Raw genomic sequence first — 17,261 nt, 5'->3', positions numbered from 1 at the left:
CCACCACTGACTCTGGAAGTGTTGTGTTCAAATCTATAGATTGAGTTATGCAAAGCAACTGATTTTCTTCCCTAATAGAAAGTCTGGGCTTGGGGGAATTAAATAACATTTCAAAACATTTCAAATGGTATGCTGGCCTTCATAGCGAGAGGATTTGAGAACAGGTGAAAGGATGTCTTGCTGCAATTATACAAGGCCTTGGTGAGGCCATATCTGGAGTATTGTGTGCAGTTTTGGTCTCCTTCGCTGAGGAAGGATGTTCTTGCCTTGGAGGGAGTGCAGCGAAGATTCACCAGACTGATTCCTGGGATGGCAGGACTGACGTGTGAAGAGAGATTGGGTCGATTAGGCTTGTATTTGCTAGAGTTTAGAAGAATGAGTGGGGATCTCATAGAAACCTACAAAATTCTAACAGGACTGGACAGACTAGATGCAGGAAGGATGTTCCCGATGGCAGGGGAGTCCAGGACCAGGGGTCTCAGTCTAAGGATAAGGGTTAAGCCATTTAGGACTGAGATGAGGAGGGATTTCTTCACCCAGAGAGTGGTGAACCTGTGGAATTCTCTACCACAGAAAGTGGTTGAGGTCAAATCATTAAATATATTCAAGAAAGAGTTAGCTATAGTTCTTATGGCTAAAGGGATCAAGGGATACGGGGAGAAAGCGGGAACAGGGTACTGAGTTTGGACGATCAGCCATGATCGTATTGATTGGCGGTGCAGGCTCGAAGGGCCGAATGGCATACTCCTGCTACTATTTTTCTATGTTTCTAAAACAATCTTCAGACATGTTTTTGACCAGGAACTGCACCTGCTGAACTTTCTTTGTTCTCTTCCCACCCCGGCTCCCACCACAGGGTGAACCTGGCGATTTTGGAAAAGTGGGGAAGGTTGGAGAACAGGTAACTGTTGTCTCATTATCATTGTACATGCAGAAATGTTTTATATCATGCTGAATTCTGGTTAATGTGTAACTAGCTTGTGTCTAAAAGTTACCGATTTTGACCGCTGCACCATTTATACAACATGATAAAGCCAAATATGGACTTTTACAGCTCTTAATACATGAAAGATGGTTGAAATGCAATGGACTGGCAACTTCTGAGTAACAAAAATATAGATTGTTGGGGGATATTTTATGTTCAAATCGGGGTTATGTCTTTGAGTATTATGCTTGGATCACAAGTCCATCCTAACGAGACAGAAACTTAAGTGGTTTGGTACATTGGAATACTCTGAAAATTACAGTTCAATCCAGGATCAACTCTCCAACATAGTTGGGGAATTGGCCATCGCTAAGCAAGCTCTGTAGAATGTCTTATTTCCAGACCGGATTGTGTCTGGAGAGTTTTCACAAACATCATAATCCCTGTGTGCTTTTTGTTTTTTTTTACTATACATACTTCTGTAATTAAAGTTATTAAATATATAGTTGAGAAGTAACCAGCAGTGTAGGACTGGCCATGATTAGAAGCTGAGTAATTATTTTGACTTGTTGCTATAACATGTACGAATATCAACATATAGCAGTGCAGCTTGGAAATGCATATTGCTGTAGAGAGGTGCCAAGTAGAGGCCACTCACCTACAGTTGTGTGGAGAGAGGCAGAGGGAGGATCATCTATAGGTCAATGACAATGCCTACCAGATGCTACATTGGCAAAGCCCTGGTAAGCTGCTCACTGTCTAGACCACATGCTTTGGTAACTGGAGGTCCTGAGGTGGAGGATGACAAGGCAACCTCAGTAACTAAAGCTTTGAGCTGTTAAATTACAACACCATTGCAGTAACTACAATCATGGTGAAAGCATTTTTTTTTTAATGGATAAATTCTGAATCAGCATTGAGTCTGGGGGTTCAGGTTGCACTGAAGCCTCAAGAACATGAAAATGATCCAATTTGACACTGTGCATGGATCTGAACAACAAGACAAGCTAGACGGGTTGCAAGGTGTTTCCTTGTTTCTAAGGAGAAAAAAATGACAGGGATATACAAAAAGAGCAGGGCTGTGGGACTAATTGGATTGCTCTTTGAAAGAGCTAGTGTGGACGCGATGGGCCGAAGCTGCTCACAGGATGTGGGCGTTGCTGACAAGGCCAGCATTTATTGCCAACCCCTAATTGCTCTTGAGAAGGTGCCTTCTTGAACCACTGCAGTCCATGTGGTGTAGGTACATGAACAGTGCTTCTGGGGAGGGAGTTCCAGGACTTTGACCCAATAACAATGAAGGAACGGTGATATAGTTCCAAGTCAGGATGGTGAGTGACTTGGAAGGGAGCTTGCAGATAGTGGTGTTCCCATGCACCTGCTGCCTTTGTCCTCCTTCTCGGTGGTAAGAGGTCACAGGTTTGTAAGGTGCTGTCAAACATGCCTTGGTGAGTTGCTGCAGTGCATCTTGTAGATGGTACACACTGCTGCCACTGTGCATTGGTGGTGGTGGGAGTGAATGTTTGTAGATGGGGTGCCAATCAAATGGACCACTTTGTCCTGGATGGTGTCGAGCTTCTTGAGTGTTGGTGGAGTTGCACCCATCCAGGCAAGTGGAGAGTATTCCATCACACTCCTGACTTGTGCTTTGTAGATGGTGGGCAGGCTTATGGCAAATGATACAACTGAGATGAGGGAGCCAAAGGGAAATTGGAGATCTGATCCATTGGGCTGTTGCCATCCCACCTGAATTGCCATTAAAACAGGCGACTTACTACAGAAGGGGAAGTTATTGTGCTGCAGAATTCTGCATCTATGAAGGAGAAACAATGTCGGTATAACTATTTGTACCCAGAGCAGTAAACATGTATGTCACTGGGAATGATTTTTCTGTGCATTTTCACCAGTAATATTCTCTGAAACCACACTATCCTCATTTCCCGGGTGATTAAATGTAAGAAATGCAAGAACTGTCAGTCCCTGGTTCTTAAAAAAAACCTTCAGTAAAATGAGGATGAATTTAATCCTGACTAATGATGTTTGAATAACAATCTGACTTCCAAACAAAATCTGTCATCTTTTTTTAGAAACATAGCTTCTACCTTGGGTGATAATCAGAACAGTTGTTGTCTTCAGCACCCTTGTCGTCACAGTCAATAATTATTAATAATTGTGGCCAAGTCTTTGGTCTGGTGATCTTTGATGTCCTGTGAGAATTTCACAACCTCTACCACCTAGAAGGACAAGAGCAGCAGTTGCATGGAACCATCACCACCTGCAAGTTCCCCTCCAAGCCGCACACCATCCTGACTTGGAACTATATCGCCATTCCTTCACTGTCACTGGGTAAAAGTCCTGGAACTCCCTTCCTAACAGCACTGTGGGTGTAGCTATACCACACAGACTGCAGTGGTTCAAGAAGGCAGCTCACCACCACCTTCTCAAAGGCAGTTAGTGTTGGACAATAAATTCTGGCCTAGCCAGAGATGCTCACATCCCATGAACAAATTCAAAAAAAAATTGGCCAAGATGTGAAACTGGCATTCTACCCGATCACACTGGATTCCCGCCTGGTGACTTCGGTTGAAATCACCCCCAACACACTTTTGGTTTTCTAAATTCTGAACCAGTCTACTTTGAGGATGCATGGCCTATTTTTAGGGTAAAACAAATGACAGTCTCTGCCCCAGCCTGACCCTATAGCCCTCCCGCTGATCAATCTGTAAAGCAGCAAATGCACCCAAAGAAAAGAGATACTGATCCCGGGATGAGGGGACTGTCCTATGAGGAGAGATTGAGTTGACTAGGCCTATATTCCCTGGAGTTCAGAAGAATGAGAGGTGATATCATTGAAACATATAAACTTTTTAAGGGGCTTGGCAGGGTAGATGCTGAGAAAATGTTTCCCCTGGCTGGGGAATCTAGAACACGGGGTCACAGTCTCAGAATAAGGGGTCGGCCATTTAGGACTGGGATGAGGAGAAATGTCTTCATTCGGAGGGTTGTGAATCTTTGGAATTCTCTACCCCCGGGAGCTGTGGATGCTCAGTTATTGAGTATATTCAAGACAGAAAGTAGAGTTGAGGTGGAAGATCAGCCATGATCTCATTGAATGGTGGAGCAGGCTCGAACCACCTATTTCTGTTCCTAATTCTTATACACACAAACTCTTCAGAAGCACACCTTTTGAGCACAGTTGTACAAACTCTGGCTGAATCCCAGGCCGGAGTGGTCAGATGATGGGGGATAAATGCACTGCAATCATTTATTATCACTTGTAAAATGAAACAACTTTTCAGTTGATGTTTTCCTTTACTAGGGGGAGCCAGGATTCATGGGACCAATCGGAGAACTCGGGAAAGTTGGGGAAAAGGTACGTTACATTTACAGCCAACGATCTGTGTTCAAAGTGAGTTATTGAAATATATGCATTTAAATTACACTTGGATGCCAATGTATTCAGGAACGAATTTTAAAAAGGAGGATCTTTTGAGTAAAAGTGTTGAGAACTCAATGCAGTGTCACCTGGTGACATACCTGAGTCTCTCAGTCTAATGCCAGTTGGGTTGATCAGCCTCACCAGCAGGACTTTTTCCAGTTCTTCCACATGATAGAAATGGAAGGTTCAATTTTTGACACATCTGGATAAAATTCCAACACCAAAATTCCAACACCTTGTAAAAGTCAAGCATTTCACCCTCAAACCTAAGGTGTCTCAAGTCACTCTTCAAGGCATCTGGGCACAGAATGGTTTGGTAAAAGCTTCAGTGATGTCTGCCAGATAAGGTGAGCTGTACTGGGAGAATGGGGGAGATTCAAGCTTAGAAATGGGTTTTTAGATATTGTATTGTGGAGATTGACGTATCTAACCCAAACACATTAAAGAGTTAAAACCATACATGGAGTTCACCAAAGTGAAGAACTGATGGACAAAAATGAAATAAAAGGAAACCCAATGTGCAGGCACATTTAAAAAATTGCATTTTACATAGTATTTACTGTACAAAAACAGGCCATTCGGCCCAACTAGTCCATGCCAGTGTTTATGCTGCACATGGAGCATAAAGAGGAGATGGTGGTGAAGTGGTAATGCCACTAGTAATCCAGAGGCCCATGCTAATGCCCTGGGGGCATGGGTTTAAATCCCACCATGGCAGCTGGTGAAATTTAAATTCAATTAATTAATAAATTCATTAAGTAATAAAAACCTGGAATTGAAAGCTAGTCTCAGTAATGGTGCCATGAAACTATCAATTGTCATAAAAACCCATCTGGTTCACTAATGTCCTTTAGGGAAGGAAATCTGCCGTCCTTACCCGGTCTGGCCTACATGTGACTCCAGACCCACAGCAATGTGGTTGTCTCTTAACTGCACTCTGAAATGGCCTAGCAAGCTACTCAGTTGACAAGGGCAATTAGGGATGGGCAACAAATGCTGGCCTGGCCAGCGACGCCCCCATCCCCTGTAAGAATTTTTTTTAAAGAGTCTCCTCGCACCCTCCTTCATCTAACCCCACCAACATATCCTTCCGTTCCTTTCTCCCTCATGTGTTTATCTTGCTCCCATCTCCCTAATCTAGTGTTTATCTGGATGTCTTGGCCTGTTGTTATGGTGCAGCCCTGGCTCAGTGGCTAGCACTCTCATTTCAGTTACCTTCAAGTTTCAGAGACTTGAACGTAAAAATCTAGGCTGACACTCCAATGTAGTACTGAGGGAGTGCTGCACTGTCTGAGGCGCTTTCCAGGGAGGCAGTATGTATTACCGATCCCTAGTTCCCCAGAGATGTTTAGATCAACTTGAGTCACATACAGGCCAGACCAGGTAAAAATGGTGTGCTCCCTTCTTCCGAGGACCTTCGTGAACTTGTACCTTTCCATTCAGTGTTTCTGGTACCAGTCAGCAGATTACAAAAGCAAAATACAGTGGATGCTAAAAATACTCAGCAGGTCAGACAGCATCTGTGGCGAGAAAAAGAGTTAACAAGGGGTATTTTATCCTGGCGGCAGGGGTCTTGCCGTCCGGAGAAACCGCCAAGATCACCGTATTGCCTCTTCTACAGAAGGCCCGCCGAATTTAGGCACTTAAGTGGACAGCGGCGAGCCTTCTACAGGATCAAGGACCCTGTCTCCGAAGTCCCACCCTTACAGAGCTGCTGGCCAATCAGAGCTCAGCAGCTGTATTTCCACCATGGAGGCAGTGGCTGCTGCTGCAAGTGTACCTACCGGAGGCCAAGGAGCGTTGCTGGAACCAGGCCTCAGGTTGGTCAGGGCGGGAGGGGTCTTGCGGGGGAGGGGGGGGGGGGTGGGGAAGAGTGATGTCGGCTGCAAGGGCAGTGGGGTGGCCCTCAGCGGGCCCCTCCCTCCCCGATGCCGGGTCCCTCGATCAGGCACTAAGTGCCTTGTAACAAGGGCCTCCCCTGAACCCCCCGTCCCCACCCCGGCCCCCAGAGCCAGGAAGCAGTACCATGCTTCCCGTGCAGCGCCAGGGCTGCCCACCGCATGGCTTATTGTGGCTGCAGCAGGAAGTGGCCCTTAATGGGGGGTTGATTCTCCAGTTAAGGGATTCAATTGGCGGCGGGGCGGGAAAGCCATTCACAGACCTTCCCACCTCCAGATTAAATGTTGGCTTAGGTGGAATGGTGACGTGAACCCATCCCCCGCTACCATCCCGCCCGATTTGAGGCTCCCCCTGCCTCCAAACCCAACGCGGGGGCGAGCATAGAATTCCCCCCAACCTTTCCAGTCGCTGACCTTTCATCAAAAATGGAAAACGTTAGAGATGTAACAGGTTTAAAGCAAGTGCAATGGGAGGGGAGGAAAGAACGAAAGGGAAGGTCTCCAATAGGGGGGAGGGCGGGAGAGATTAAAGGACAAAAGGGGTAATGGCGCAAGGCAAAAGGGGATGGTAATGGGACAAGTAAAGAAACAAAAGATGTGTCTGGAGGAGATGTAAATGGGAAAGCAGAATCATTATCAACAAAAAAAATTAAACAGAATGAGAGCAGAGGTTATGATCTGAAATTTTTGAATTCATTGTTGAGTCCGGAAGGCTGTAAATTGCCTAATGGAAAAAGATGAGGTGCTGTTCCTTGAGTTTCCATTGAGCTTCATTGGAACACCGTAGCAGGTCAAGGACAGAAATGTGGGCATGAGAGGAGGGTAGAGCTCCATGGTTACAAGGAGGATGGCTCTACCACTTCAAGGCATTTCCCCCACCACTGTTCAGCAATCCAGCATTTTCTTCAAACTGCCAACGAGGGTTGTTACCCCAAAATCGCACCACTCTAATACTTTGGTTCCCCAGTGTAAAATAGCACCTTTCTTGGTTTCCAATTTTTCTTTGAACCCTGCAATATATTTTCAAGTGTTCCACTTGCCTGAAACAGGCAGAAATCGGATCTCCAAGTCCAAACTGGAAAAGACTTGCATTTCTATAGCACCTTTATCGACCACCGGATGTCCCAACGCACTTTACTGCCAAGGCCGGAATTTTAGGCCCCCCCCCAAAGAGCGGGAATGTGGCGGGCAGGCGGGGGGGCGTAAAATGGAGCGGGAGGCTCGGGGCCCTTCCTGTCGCGCTCCCGCATCCACCGCCACTTTACGCAGGGCAGCGGTGGGGAAAAACGTCCCACCCGCCCCAGGCCAATCAATGCCCTTAAGTGGCCACTTAAGTGGCCTGGGGGTGCCCTCATGATCCCCAGTGCCCGACGGAGGGACGACCCTGCTGCACCCGCCGACCCCCCAGGTCCCCCAGTCGACCACCCTAGCCTCGCCAGGGCCCGACCAATCACCCCCGGCGAGGCAACAAAAACTTACCTGCGTTCCGGGGCTCCCCGACATCTTCACCTTGAGGCTGGGCTGCAGTTCCAGCAGTGGCCACCGCTCCCGGTGGGGCTGCTGGGACTAAGATCTGCTGGCCCGCTGATTGGCCAGCAGCTCTATTAGGCAGGACTTCCTGCCTCAAGTGGGTGGAAGTCCCGCCTCAGAACAATTTAAAGGCCGGGAACACGCAAAATGCAGGTCGGATGCCCAGGCCAGTCAGAAGCAGGTTCGCCACCGACTTTTCATTTGGTGGACGGCTCCTGCCAACCAAGGGTAAAATTCCGGCCAATGTGTTTTAGGAAATTGAGCAAATTGTCTGGATATATTTGAATTCAGACACAACTTTTCAGCTCATTCGAATTAAAATATCTGGGAAACATTAGAGGTAAAACACTTGTGACTCGGTTCCTAGTGACATAGTTACAAAGGTTTAATCTTGCATGTTTCTGTGAGGAGAATGGTGCCCAGATGTTACTGGCTCACATTTAATGTCACTCTATTGTCGAGCAAACTGTGGCAATAGGAACCCATTGCATGAAAGGACTAGAATGATCCGTACCTTAACCCCTGGTCAGTTTCTTATTTTGTTCATTTTACATTTTGATGGTGCCTGAAAGCACTTCTCCTGACACAGACCCTGAGTATCTGTGTGTGATGTGCTTGTCTGTTTACACCATTATATCTGCCACACAGATTGGGAACTGCATTACATTGCTGGTCATCTGATAAATGAAGTAATGCAAACAAAAACAGCTACTGAAATTTAGGAAAATACTACAAATGGAGGGCTCATCGTGGACACCTGCTGGTTTCTTGCTCTATGTGTATAAGAGCAAATTAAATTCAAAAAGTGACTCTTGTACAGACAGCTAATGATTCAGCTTGTTTGGTTCTCGCAAAGATTTGAGCTGTTCGTAGAGTGCATTGCAAAAGTACATTTTAAGCTGGTTGAAAGGCACACTTACAATATGTCATGATGTACTACATTTATGATGGTCCACACCAAACCTAGAATTCTTAGTCCATCTTACTAGTGTCTATTGTCAGAGCAGGTGTGGTCTCTATTCTGGAATTCTCCCTGAATACTGTCTCCTCTTCCTTCTGCAGGGTGATCGTGGGGAAACGGGTCCTCCAGGTCCTCCAGGAATTAAAGGAGCGATGGTAAGGAGTAAGTCTGCTCACGCTCTCTCTCTGTCTCTTTCCCCCCCCCCACCCCGCTTCTCCCTCTTTCTCCCCCTCTTTCTCCTCTAATCCTCGACACCCCTTCTCTCCCCGTCATCCCCATGTCTCCTCCCTCTCCGTCTCCTCTCCCCTTAGCTTCACTCCCCTTGCCCTCTGACTCCTCCTCTCCTTTCTCTCTCCCTTTGCCCCCTCTATCTCCCCCTGCCCCACCCTCTCTCTTTTCTCCCTCTCTCTCTCTAAAATGCATTTTCAGATTCTAATCCGTTCTGGTCAGTGTTTTCTGATTCTCTGTGGGCGGTTTATGTGGCAAAGCTTTTGCACAGTGACAAATGATCAGTGGTTTCTCTAAAGATTACACGGTGCACATCTACAGTCGCTGGTATTACAGACACTCACTGGTAGCATTACACATCCTGAAATGTGGAAAGGTTTTTTAAAAATCAAATAGAAATCTATTGGTGGGATAGTTATCCATTCAGTACCGTAATTGTGAAAATATTGTCACTGTTATTGTGTGCTGTGTTAGAATGTACTTTGTCTGGGGGTCATCGGTAACGAGCTATTCCAGTGATGCTGTACTACATAAAGCCACATTAGTAATGCACACAATACTGCAGCTGGGGCCTAACCAGTGTTTTATAAAGGTTTAGCATAACTTTCTTGCTTTTGTAATCTCTTAGCCAATTTCATATCCATGCAGCCTCTGCCCCTTTAGTCCAATTCTGGGCAGCACACATTGGGAGGGATGTCAAGCCCTTGGAGAGGGTGCAGAGGAGATTTGCTAGAATGGCACCAAGGATGAGGGACTTCAGTTAATTGGAGAGACTGGAGAAGCTGGGATTGTTCTCCTTCGAGCAGAGGAGGTTAAGAGGGAGATCTGATAGAGGTGTTCAAAATTGTGAATGGTTTTGATAGAATAAATAAGGAGAAACTATTTCCCATGGCAGAAGGGTTGGTTAACCAAAGGACATGAAAAACTTTTTTATACAGCCCGTAGTTGTGATCTGGAATGTGCTGCCTGAAAGGGCGGTGGAAGCAGATTCAATAGTAACTTTCAAAAGGGAATTGGATAAACCGTTGAAGGGAAGAAAACTTGCAGGGATATGGGGAAAGTGCAAGGGTGTGGGATGAATTGGATTGCTCTACCAAAGAGCCAGCAGAGAGACAATGGGTCGAATGGTCTCCTTCCATGAGGTATCATTCTATTGCGGTAATGTTAAACCAGGATAACAAGAGTAACAGAAACTGCAAGAACATACCAGATCCATCAGCTTTTGAACAGGTAAAAGACAGATTAATCTTTCAGGTGGAGTCTCATGCTCTGACTGTTGACGGAACAAAGTTCTTCCAAGATATTTCTCAAAGGCAGACTGGTTGAGCAAGTTTTTCTGTGATCCCTTCACTGCATCCCAATGATAAAATGCTCCATCTAGTGACCAAACTGAATATAAATTATTATAAATATTATGCATTGAGGCCAATTGAGTCTGAACGACCTGGAAGCCTGGGATTTGAATTCAGAGTCTCTGGCTGACACTCCAGTGTTCTCTCATTCTAATATAGTTTAATCGTGGTTCCTTCAGCATTGGAATGATAAGAAGTGATAGATTGTAAACTTTTGCAGCTTCATTACAATGTTGGGAAACAATTTTTTGGATTGAATAAAATAGTCTAGTGGTTTGCTTCGCACTGGACTTAATTCAGACGCGTGGTTGTCTGTGAAAACCCATTCCAATTGCATAATTCATTTATAGTCTTAGAAACGAGTGGTTCACTTTCAAACCAAAAAGAAAAACTTGCATTTCTATAGCGTCTTTCACAACCCACAGGACATTGTAAAGTGCTTTACAGCCAATTAAGTACTTTTGAAGTGTTGTCACTGTTGTAAGGTAGGAAACACGGCAGCCAATTTGCGCACAGCAAGCTCCCACGAACCGGATAATCTGTTTTTGCGATGTTGATTGAGGGATAAATATTGGCCAGGAGACTGCGGAGAACTTCCCTGCTCTTCTTTGAAGTAGGGCCAGGGGATCTTTTATAGGCCTCGCTTTAACATTTGATCCAAAAGGCAGCACCTCTGACAGAGCAGCACTCCCTCAGTACTGCACTGGAGTTTAGATTAGATTAGAGATACAGCACTGAAACAGGCCCTTCGGCCCACCGAATCTGTGCCGAACATCAACCACCCATTTATACTAATCCTACACTAATCCCATATTCCTACCAAACATCCCCACCTGTCCCTATATTTCCCTACCACCTACCTATACTAGTGACAATTTATAATGGCCAATTTTACCTATCAACCTGCAAGTCTTTTGGCTTGTGGGAGGAAACCCACGCAGACACAGGGAGAACTTGCAAACTCCACACAGGCAGTACCCGGAATCGAACCCGGGTCCCTGGAGCTGTGAGGCTGCAGTGCTAACCACTGCGCCACTGTGCCGCCCTGTGTCAGGCTCAGTTTATGTGCTCATGTTTCTGGAGTAGGACTTGAACCCACAACCTTCCAGCTCAGAGGTGAGAACGCTACCCACTGAGCCACATGTTTCATTTAAAACATGGGCTGGAATTTTATGCCCCCCCCCCCCCAGACGAGCGGGCGGGAGTGGGGGAGGGTGGGGTGCGTAAAATTGAGTGGGGGGAGGGGGTGCCATTCCCGACCCCCTCCCGCCCCCGTTGTAAATTTATGCAGGGTGTCAATGGCGAGAAACGGCCTGCCCAGGCAAATCAAGGCTCGTAAGTGGCCAATTAACTGGCACTTAAGGGCCTCCGACGGCCGCCGTATGGATTTTATGCTTGGCTGGCGGGCAGCTGAGGCCTCAAAAAGCCCACCTAGTGAAACCAGGCGGCCTTCCTGTGGGCTGTGGTGGGGGCCCTCCTGATTGGGCACCCTATGCCCCAGAGAGGGCCGCTCCCGAAGCCCCAACTGCCCCAACGCACAACACACGCCATTACCCCCTAACCGCACCCCCCCCTTGCCTAGCTGGAGCCTGGCCAATTATCCCCAGTCAGGCCCTCAATACTTAGCTGAGTTCTGGGGCCGTCTTTCATCTTACTTGCCATGGGTGGGTGTAGTCCCAGCAGTGGCCACTGCTCCCGGTGGCGCTGCTGGGACTATGAGCTGCTGACCTGCTGATTGGCTGGCAGCTCCATTAGGCGAGACTTCCTGCCTCAATGAAGTGGAAGTCCTGCTCAAGACCAATTAAGGGCCTGGGGAGCGTAAAATCTGGTCTGGCTCTCCACGCTCGGCGGAGGTGGGCTTGGCACCAACCTTTCATCTGGTGGACGGGGCCCCACCACCCAACCAAAAATTCCAGCCATAGAATAGATATCTTATTAAGGATCTCATTCTTAAACAGTGCTACTTTTTGTTTAGTAACGCGCTGCCGTTGGTCAGGAAATTTGTCCTGTATTAGTGAACTGAACCTCCCCAAATGTTCGCTCTGGTCTGAGATATGCTAATTTTGCTTTTGTGTGGAGCATAATGGCCTTGGAGTATATTGGAGTGGCAGGAGGTGGGCTTGCATGTGTGACTGTCTACACAGCGAGTGACGTCAAGCAGGTTGCCTTGGGCATGAAGTTGATGGAGGGCGGGCATGACCCCGTGGAGAAGTGAGAGGGATAGTTCTGTGGGGCCACAATCACTCTCACTCCTGCTAGATTTCAAGAAGGGTATTAGACTATCTTTGCAGGTGAGAAAAGAGTATGTGTGGCACAGGAATAATGTGGGAAGCAATGGAATAATAAAAGTTTATTTTCAAAAATTGCATTTTGTCTTCTCGTAAGGGGAGGTTACAATCATATCACATAGTGATGACTAAGATCTCACATGAGAATGGCTTGGTTGAATAGACGGTTTTAACAGACAAGTATAATACCACATACCAGGAATTGGGTAAGTCCTCTTTACATATGGAATACATTGGCTAGTCTATGGCCGGAATTTTACGCCGCCCCAGCGAGTCGGATGGTGGCGTGGGAGCGGCGTAAATTTAAGCGGCAGGCTCCGGGAGGCCTAACCGCCCTGATCCCCCTCCGACCAAGTTTATGGAGGTCTGGCAGGGTAGGGGGGAGCGGGGGCGGGAGGGTGAGAAGCAGCCCGCCAGCCCGCCCGAGGCCAATCAAGACCACTTAACGGCCACTTAAGGGCCCTCACCCGCCTCTACGGGTATTTTACCCGTGGCAAGCGTGTTTGGCGGGGACGTGATAGGCCGCCCAGCTATAGCTGCCGGCCTTTCCGCACCCCGGGTGCCTGATTGAGGGCCGCCCCTGCCTCCCAACCCAACCCCGGGATCCAAGATGCCCCCCTCCCCCCAAACAACCACCCTAGCCTCACCAGGGCACGACCGATTCCCCTGGTGAGGCTGCCCGAACTTACCTTCGATCCTGATTCCATTGCGTCCTCCTTGGTCGGCTGGGCTGCAGTCCCAGCAGTGGCCACAGCTCCCGGTGGCGCTGCTGAGACTAAGAGCTGCCAGCCCGCTGGTTGGCCGGCAGCTCACTGAGGCGGGACCTCCTCTCTCAAGTGGGTGGAAGTCCCGCCTCGGGCCAATTAAAGCCTGGGGATCCGTAAAGTTAGGGACGGATCCCCAGGCTGGGCGGGAGCGGGATCAGCACCGACATTTACGTCGGAGTCCGGCTCCTGTCCGCCCAGCGTAAAATTCCGGCCTATACCATGGTTTGTGCTGATATTTTCTTATTCATTGGGCATCGCTGGCAAGGCCAGCATTGATTGCCCATCTCTAATTGCCCTTCAGAAAGTCATGATGAGCTGACTTCTGAACCTATTGCAGTCCATGTATAGAGTTACTCAGCAAAGAAAAGGTTAACCTGCTGGCTCACTACATTTGTTTGCACAATTGCGTAGGGTCCCTGCTTATCCAACAGGAAGAACTAAGATTAGAAGAGTTGAGAAATGAAATTCTTTCAGAATTCAGTATCGACTGACAAAAACTGGGACTGTTTCTGTGTAACCAACATCTAGATTTCAAAACTGATGAGACGGGCATTTTTTAAAAAAATGCCGCCAATAAAAAAAACACTAGAGGTTATAATATTTGCTGAGTTCTCATAATTAACATATGGTTAGTTCAATGCAGCTACAATTGAAATAAAGTCATGAGTGTGGTCTAGTCCCCAAGCATGCTGTGCAGCTGAATGGTAGGTTTGGGTTTGCACCCATGATTCACCACACAGTAATTTCCTGACTTTGCTTCTGCTGTTAGAGACACATGCCAAGTGGAGACCAGCATTTTCCAGTGAAGAAGTGGTGATCGGAGGGGGTGAATTACTGAGATTCATGTCTGAAATTGATCTCTCTCTTGCACACACATACATACACACACACGCACACAACACACACACACACTTACTTCCTTGTAGGTGATTATAGAAGAAAAACAGTGAGAGGCCTTTTATCCCATTCCCCTAGCAATGATTCCCAGAATGGGGAGACCAAAGAGGAACTGAAATAACATTTATTTAGGACTGTAAGAAATAGAGAATGAAAAGGAAACAATCGTAGTTTTTTTGGGTAGAAGGTGATAATTAGAAGTGACAATTATTACAGCCCAGATTTTTTTCTGAAAGCGCGCTCACTATTATTTATGCCAGCAACTTGCAGTGGGAAAGAGATGCACTGTGGATTGTAAATCGCCACGCATCGGTCTCCAATTTGTGCTGCTCCACCGTTAGTTAAAACAGCATTTGGCACTTAATCGCCCCGTGAGTTTTATGAATTTGCTGGATTTACACAGGAATTGCCCATTAAACTCGTCACAGAAAGTTAAGTCTAGTAAATATCATTGTAACTACTCTATTAATGACATGATAATTGTTAATGACTGCTGACCAACCTCTCTGGCCCAGAGAAGAATTAAAAGTGTGGAATCTCTTTCCTTCAAGTTGGAGATTTTAAAAATGTCATTTAGATTCTTAATTTTTTTAAACCTTTCCTTTCTGTCACTTTTCTCTCTCTTTGTCCAATCTTTCTTTCCCTCTCTTTTTATTTTCTTTTTCTGTACCTGATTTGACTCTAATTCACCCTCCTTGACAGTCCTTACTCTGTTTATTTCTCAATTGTTTATCCTCATTGGTTACGGAGATGCATTGTCTGTGTTGTTCACCAAGGTCCCAGATGTCCTGTTGCCCTCACTGCACTGATAACTGCGTCGCACATCCAGCAATTGTTTGGGCAAAAACTATTAAATCGTGAATCTGCATGAACAGGTCTAACTAACAGCATGCCATGAGATGCCCTGTTCCTGCAAAATCTTGGCCAAAAAATTACAAATACTTAACTGGCATTGTTTTACATAGTAAATTAAGAAATCACAAGTGCACTAAACCTGGTAGTAACAGATCTCCTGGAGGTATGACAGTATTTCTCATTTAGATTTTGTATAGCTTTTGAACAGTCCACATTTACCCAGCATTAAAATTGTCAAGCTTCATTGAAAATCTCACATAACAGCAAATCCCATTGGAGTAGGACTCTTTACCACCGATGTAATGGAAGAAGTCAGTGCGTCTGGTGCATGCCGTGCGTGCATATCAAGAAGTTTCAAACTGTGAACAATGATCTTCTGTTCTCCAATTTAAATGGACAGAAAATCAAGGGCAGAAGATGCAGAATTTTCCGTTACACACCACCAGTTTGCGTCAGAAGCAGTGAAATGGAATATCTCCCCCGTATTTAGATTGACTGAGGTTGACTGCAGCCTTGGATGGCCTGCTCCCGCCCTTTATCTACGCATTAGAGTTTGAATTTTATAACCGTAAGCATCTACGGATCGAGAAAGTTTTTTTGAGACTTCCTGCCACATTCTGGAATTATAAAGTGCCAACTCGTAGCACATGAAAACAAACTGAGAGAAAGAGCTGTCTACAAAGTACTCTTGTACTGCTTCTTTTCTATAATCTTGTTGAACTTTTAATGCTTGAAAGATTCATATTTATGTGGAGCCTTATCACATCTCTTGGCAATGTGTCAAATACAGTGAATTGCTCTTTTATTGGCAAATAGGACTGCAGGATCCTACAAACAGCCATGAGAAGAATCACCAACTCATCTGATTTTCATGGGATTGGTTTGGGGGGTAACTATTTAACTTGAATATGCATTTGAAGTGCTGTAACCTACAGGGCTACGGACCAAGAGCTGGTGACTGGGATGAGGCTGAATAGCCCTTTTTCGACAGGCACAGGCACAATGGGCTGAATGGCCTTTTGTGCCCTAAATTTTCTATGTTTTTATTATCTAGGTCACTGGGAGAACTCCCTACTTCCAAACAACAATGTTGTTCATCAAAAATAAATTTATATAAGTCATATTACTTTGCAAAAAAAACACCATCTGTTTATTGTTTAGTTTGCAAATTATCCAACCGCTTAGCAACATTTCTGCGGTTCTCATGTTTACTCATTTTGATCGGAGTAAAATCTGGATGGCTAATACTTACGCAATGGCCTGTGCTGTGTGCTGAAACAATTATGGGCTATAATATAAAGATTTGTAATAGCTGCAGTTAACAAAAGCATTTTTTTTTAAATCAATTATTCATTGTATCATTTTTGTGTTTGAGCAATTTGGAATTCAGAATATGTGTTAAAGAACAATCACGCTGATCCAAATCCACTCCCGTTCTTTGTAATAAGTGTGGATTTACTACATCGTGGCACTGAGGCCCGTGAGCATTTCATACCCAACATTATTCTCAATATTTCTTAGTAAGCTGCATTTGGATTTTCATCTCCGTACTGCTTTCTGCATGGAATTGTGTCAAAATTTGCTGACGTTACTATTTTTGTCTCGGGGTACTAAAAGGACAAATGGTTATAAAAGCTGTGCGGACTTTCTGAGCAAAATCAGTCATAAGATTAATGCGTAGAGGCGATGACAACATATGGTGTGTGCATCAGCCTATTGTGATATATTATTTCCACCATTTGGCGCACTTTCAAGGTGAGATGCCAGTGTGGATTCCCTTTTTAATTCATATCATTTCTTTGCACTCTGAATGCTGCCAAACCAGCCCTAGCAACATTCAGACTGCTAATGGAGCTCTGTCTGAATGCAGCTTCAGAGTTGTCTGTCAATAAACCTTCCCACTCCGAGCTGGCAGTTGTGAATATGAGTTCAGTTGCCCACCCAGAAAAGCAGAAGAAAGAGTTTTAAAATTGGTACCTATTTTTAGAATAGTCGAATCTATTTACCTGATATCTTTTCCATATGTTGATAATTGCAGTGGGAGTGTGGGTATTCCCTCACTGGAGCCAGACATCTATTCTGTGTATTTACTGTCTCTTGGCCAATATAGCAAGAGAGACG

The 17,261-nt window shown here is 45.8% G+C and overlaps 1 protein-coding gene across 1 annotated transcript in view; it reads left to right on the top strand.

Moving 5' to 3' along the window:
- The window catches only part of col27a1b (collagen, type XXVII, alpha 1b), a 592,171-nt gene that overhangs the window by 379,128 nt on the left and 195,782 nt on the right, over nucleotides 1–17,261 (top strand). The window contains exons 24-26 of the mRNA XM_068012172.1: nucleotides 857–901; nucleotides 4,245–4,298; nucleotides 8,855–8,908. Of these exons, the coding sequence (XP_067868273.1) occupies nucleotides 857–901; nucleotides 4,245–4,298; nucleotides 8,855–8,908 (153 nt within the window). The remainder of the gene's footprint in view (nucleotides 1–856; nucleotides 902–4,244; nucleotides 4,299–8,854; nucleotides 8,909–17,261) is intronic.

Source organism: Heterodontus francisci, chromosome 32 (genome assembly GCF_036365525.1).
Source record: "Heterodontus francisci isolate sHetFra1 chromosome 32, sHetFra1.hap1, whole genome shotgun sequence".
In the NCBI taxonomy this organism is placed as follows: domain Eukaryota; kingdom Metazoa; phylum Chordata; class Chondrichthyes; order Heterodontiformes; family Heterodontidae; genus Heterodontus; species Heterodontus francisci.
Note: the sequence above shows the minus strand (reverse complement) of the source record. Positions and strands in the feature narration are given on the sequence as shown.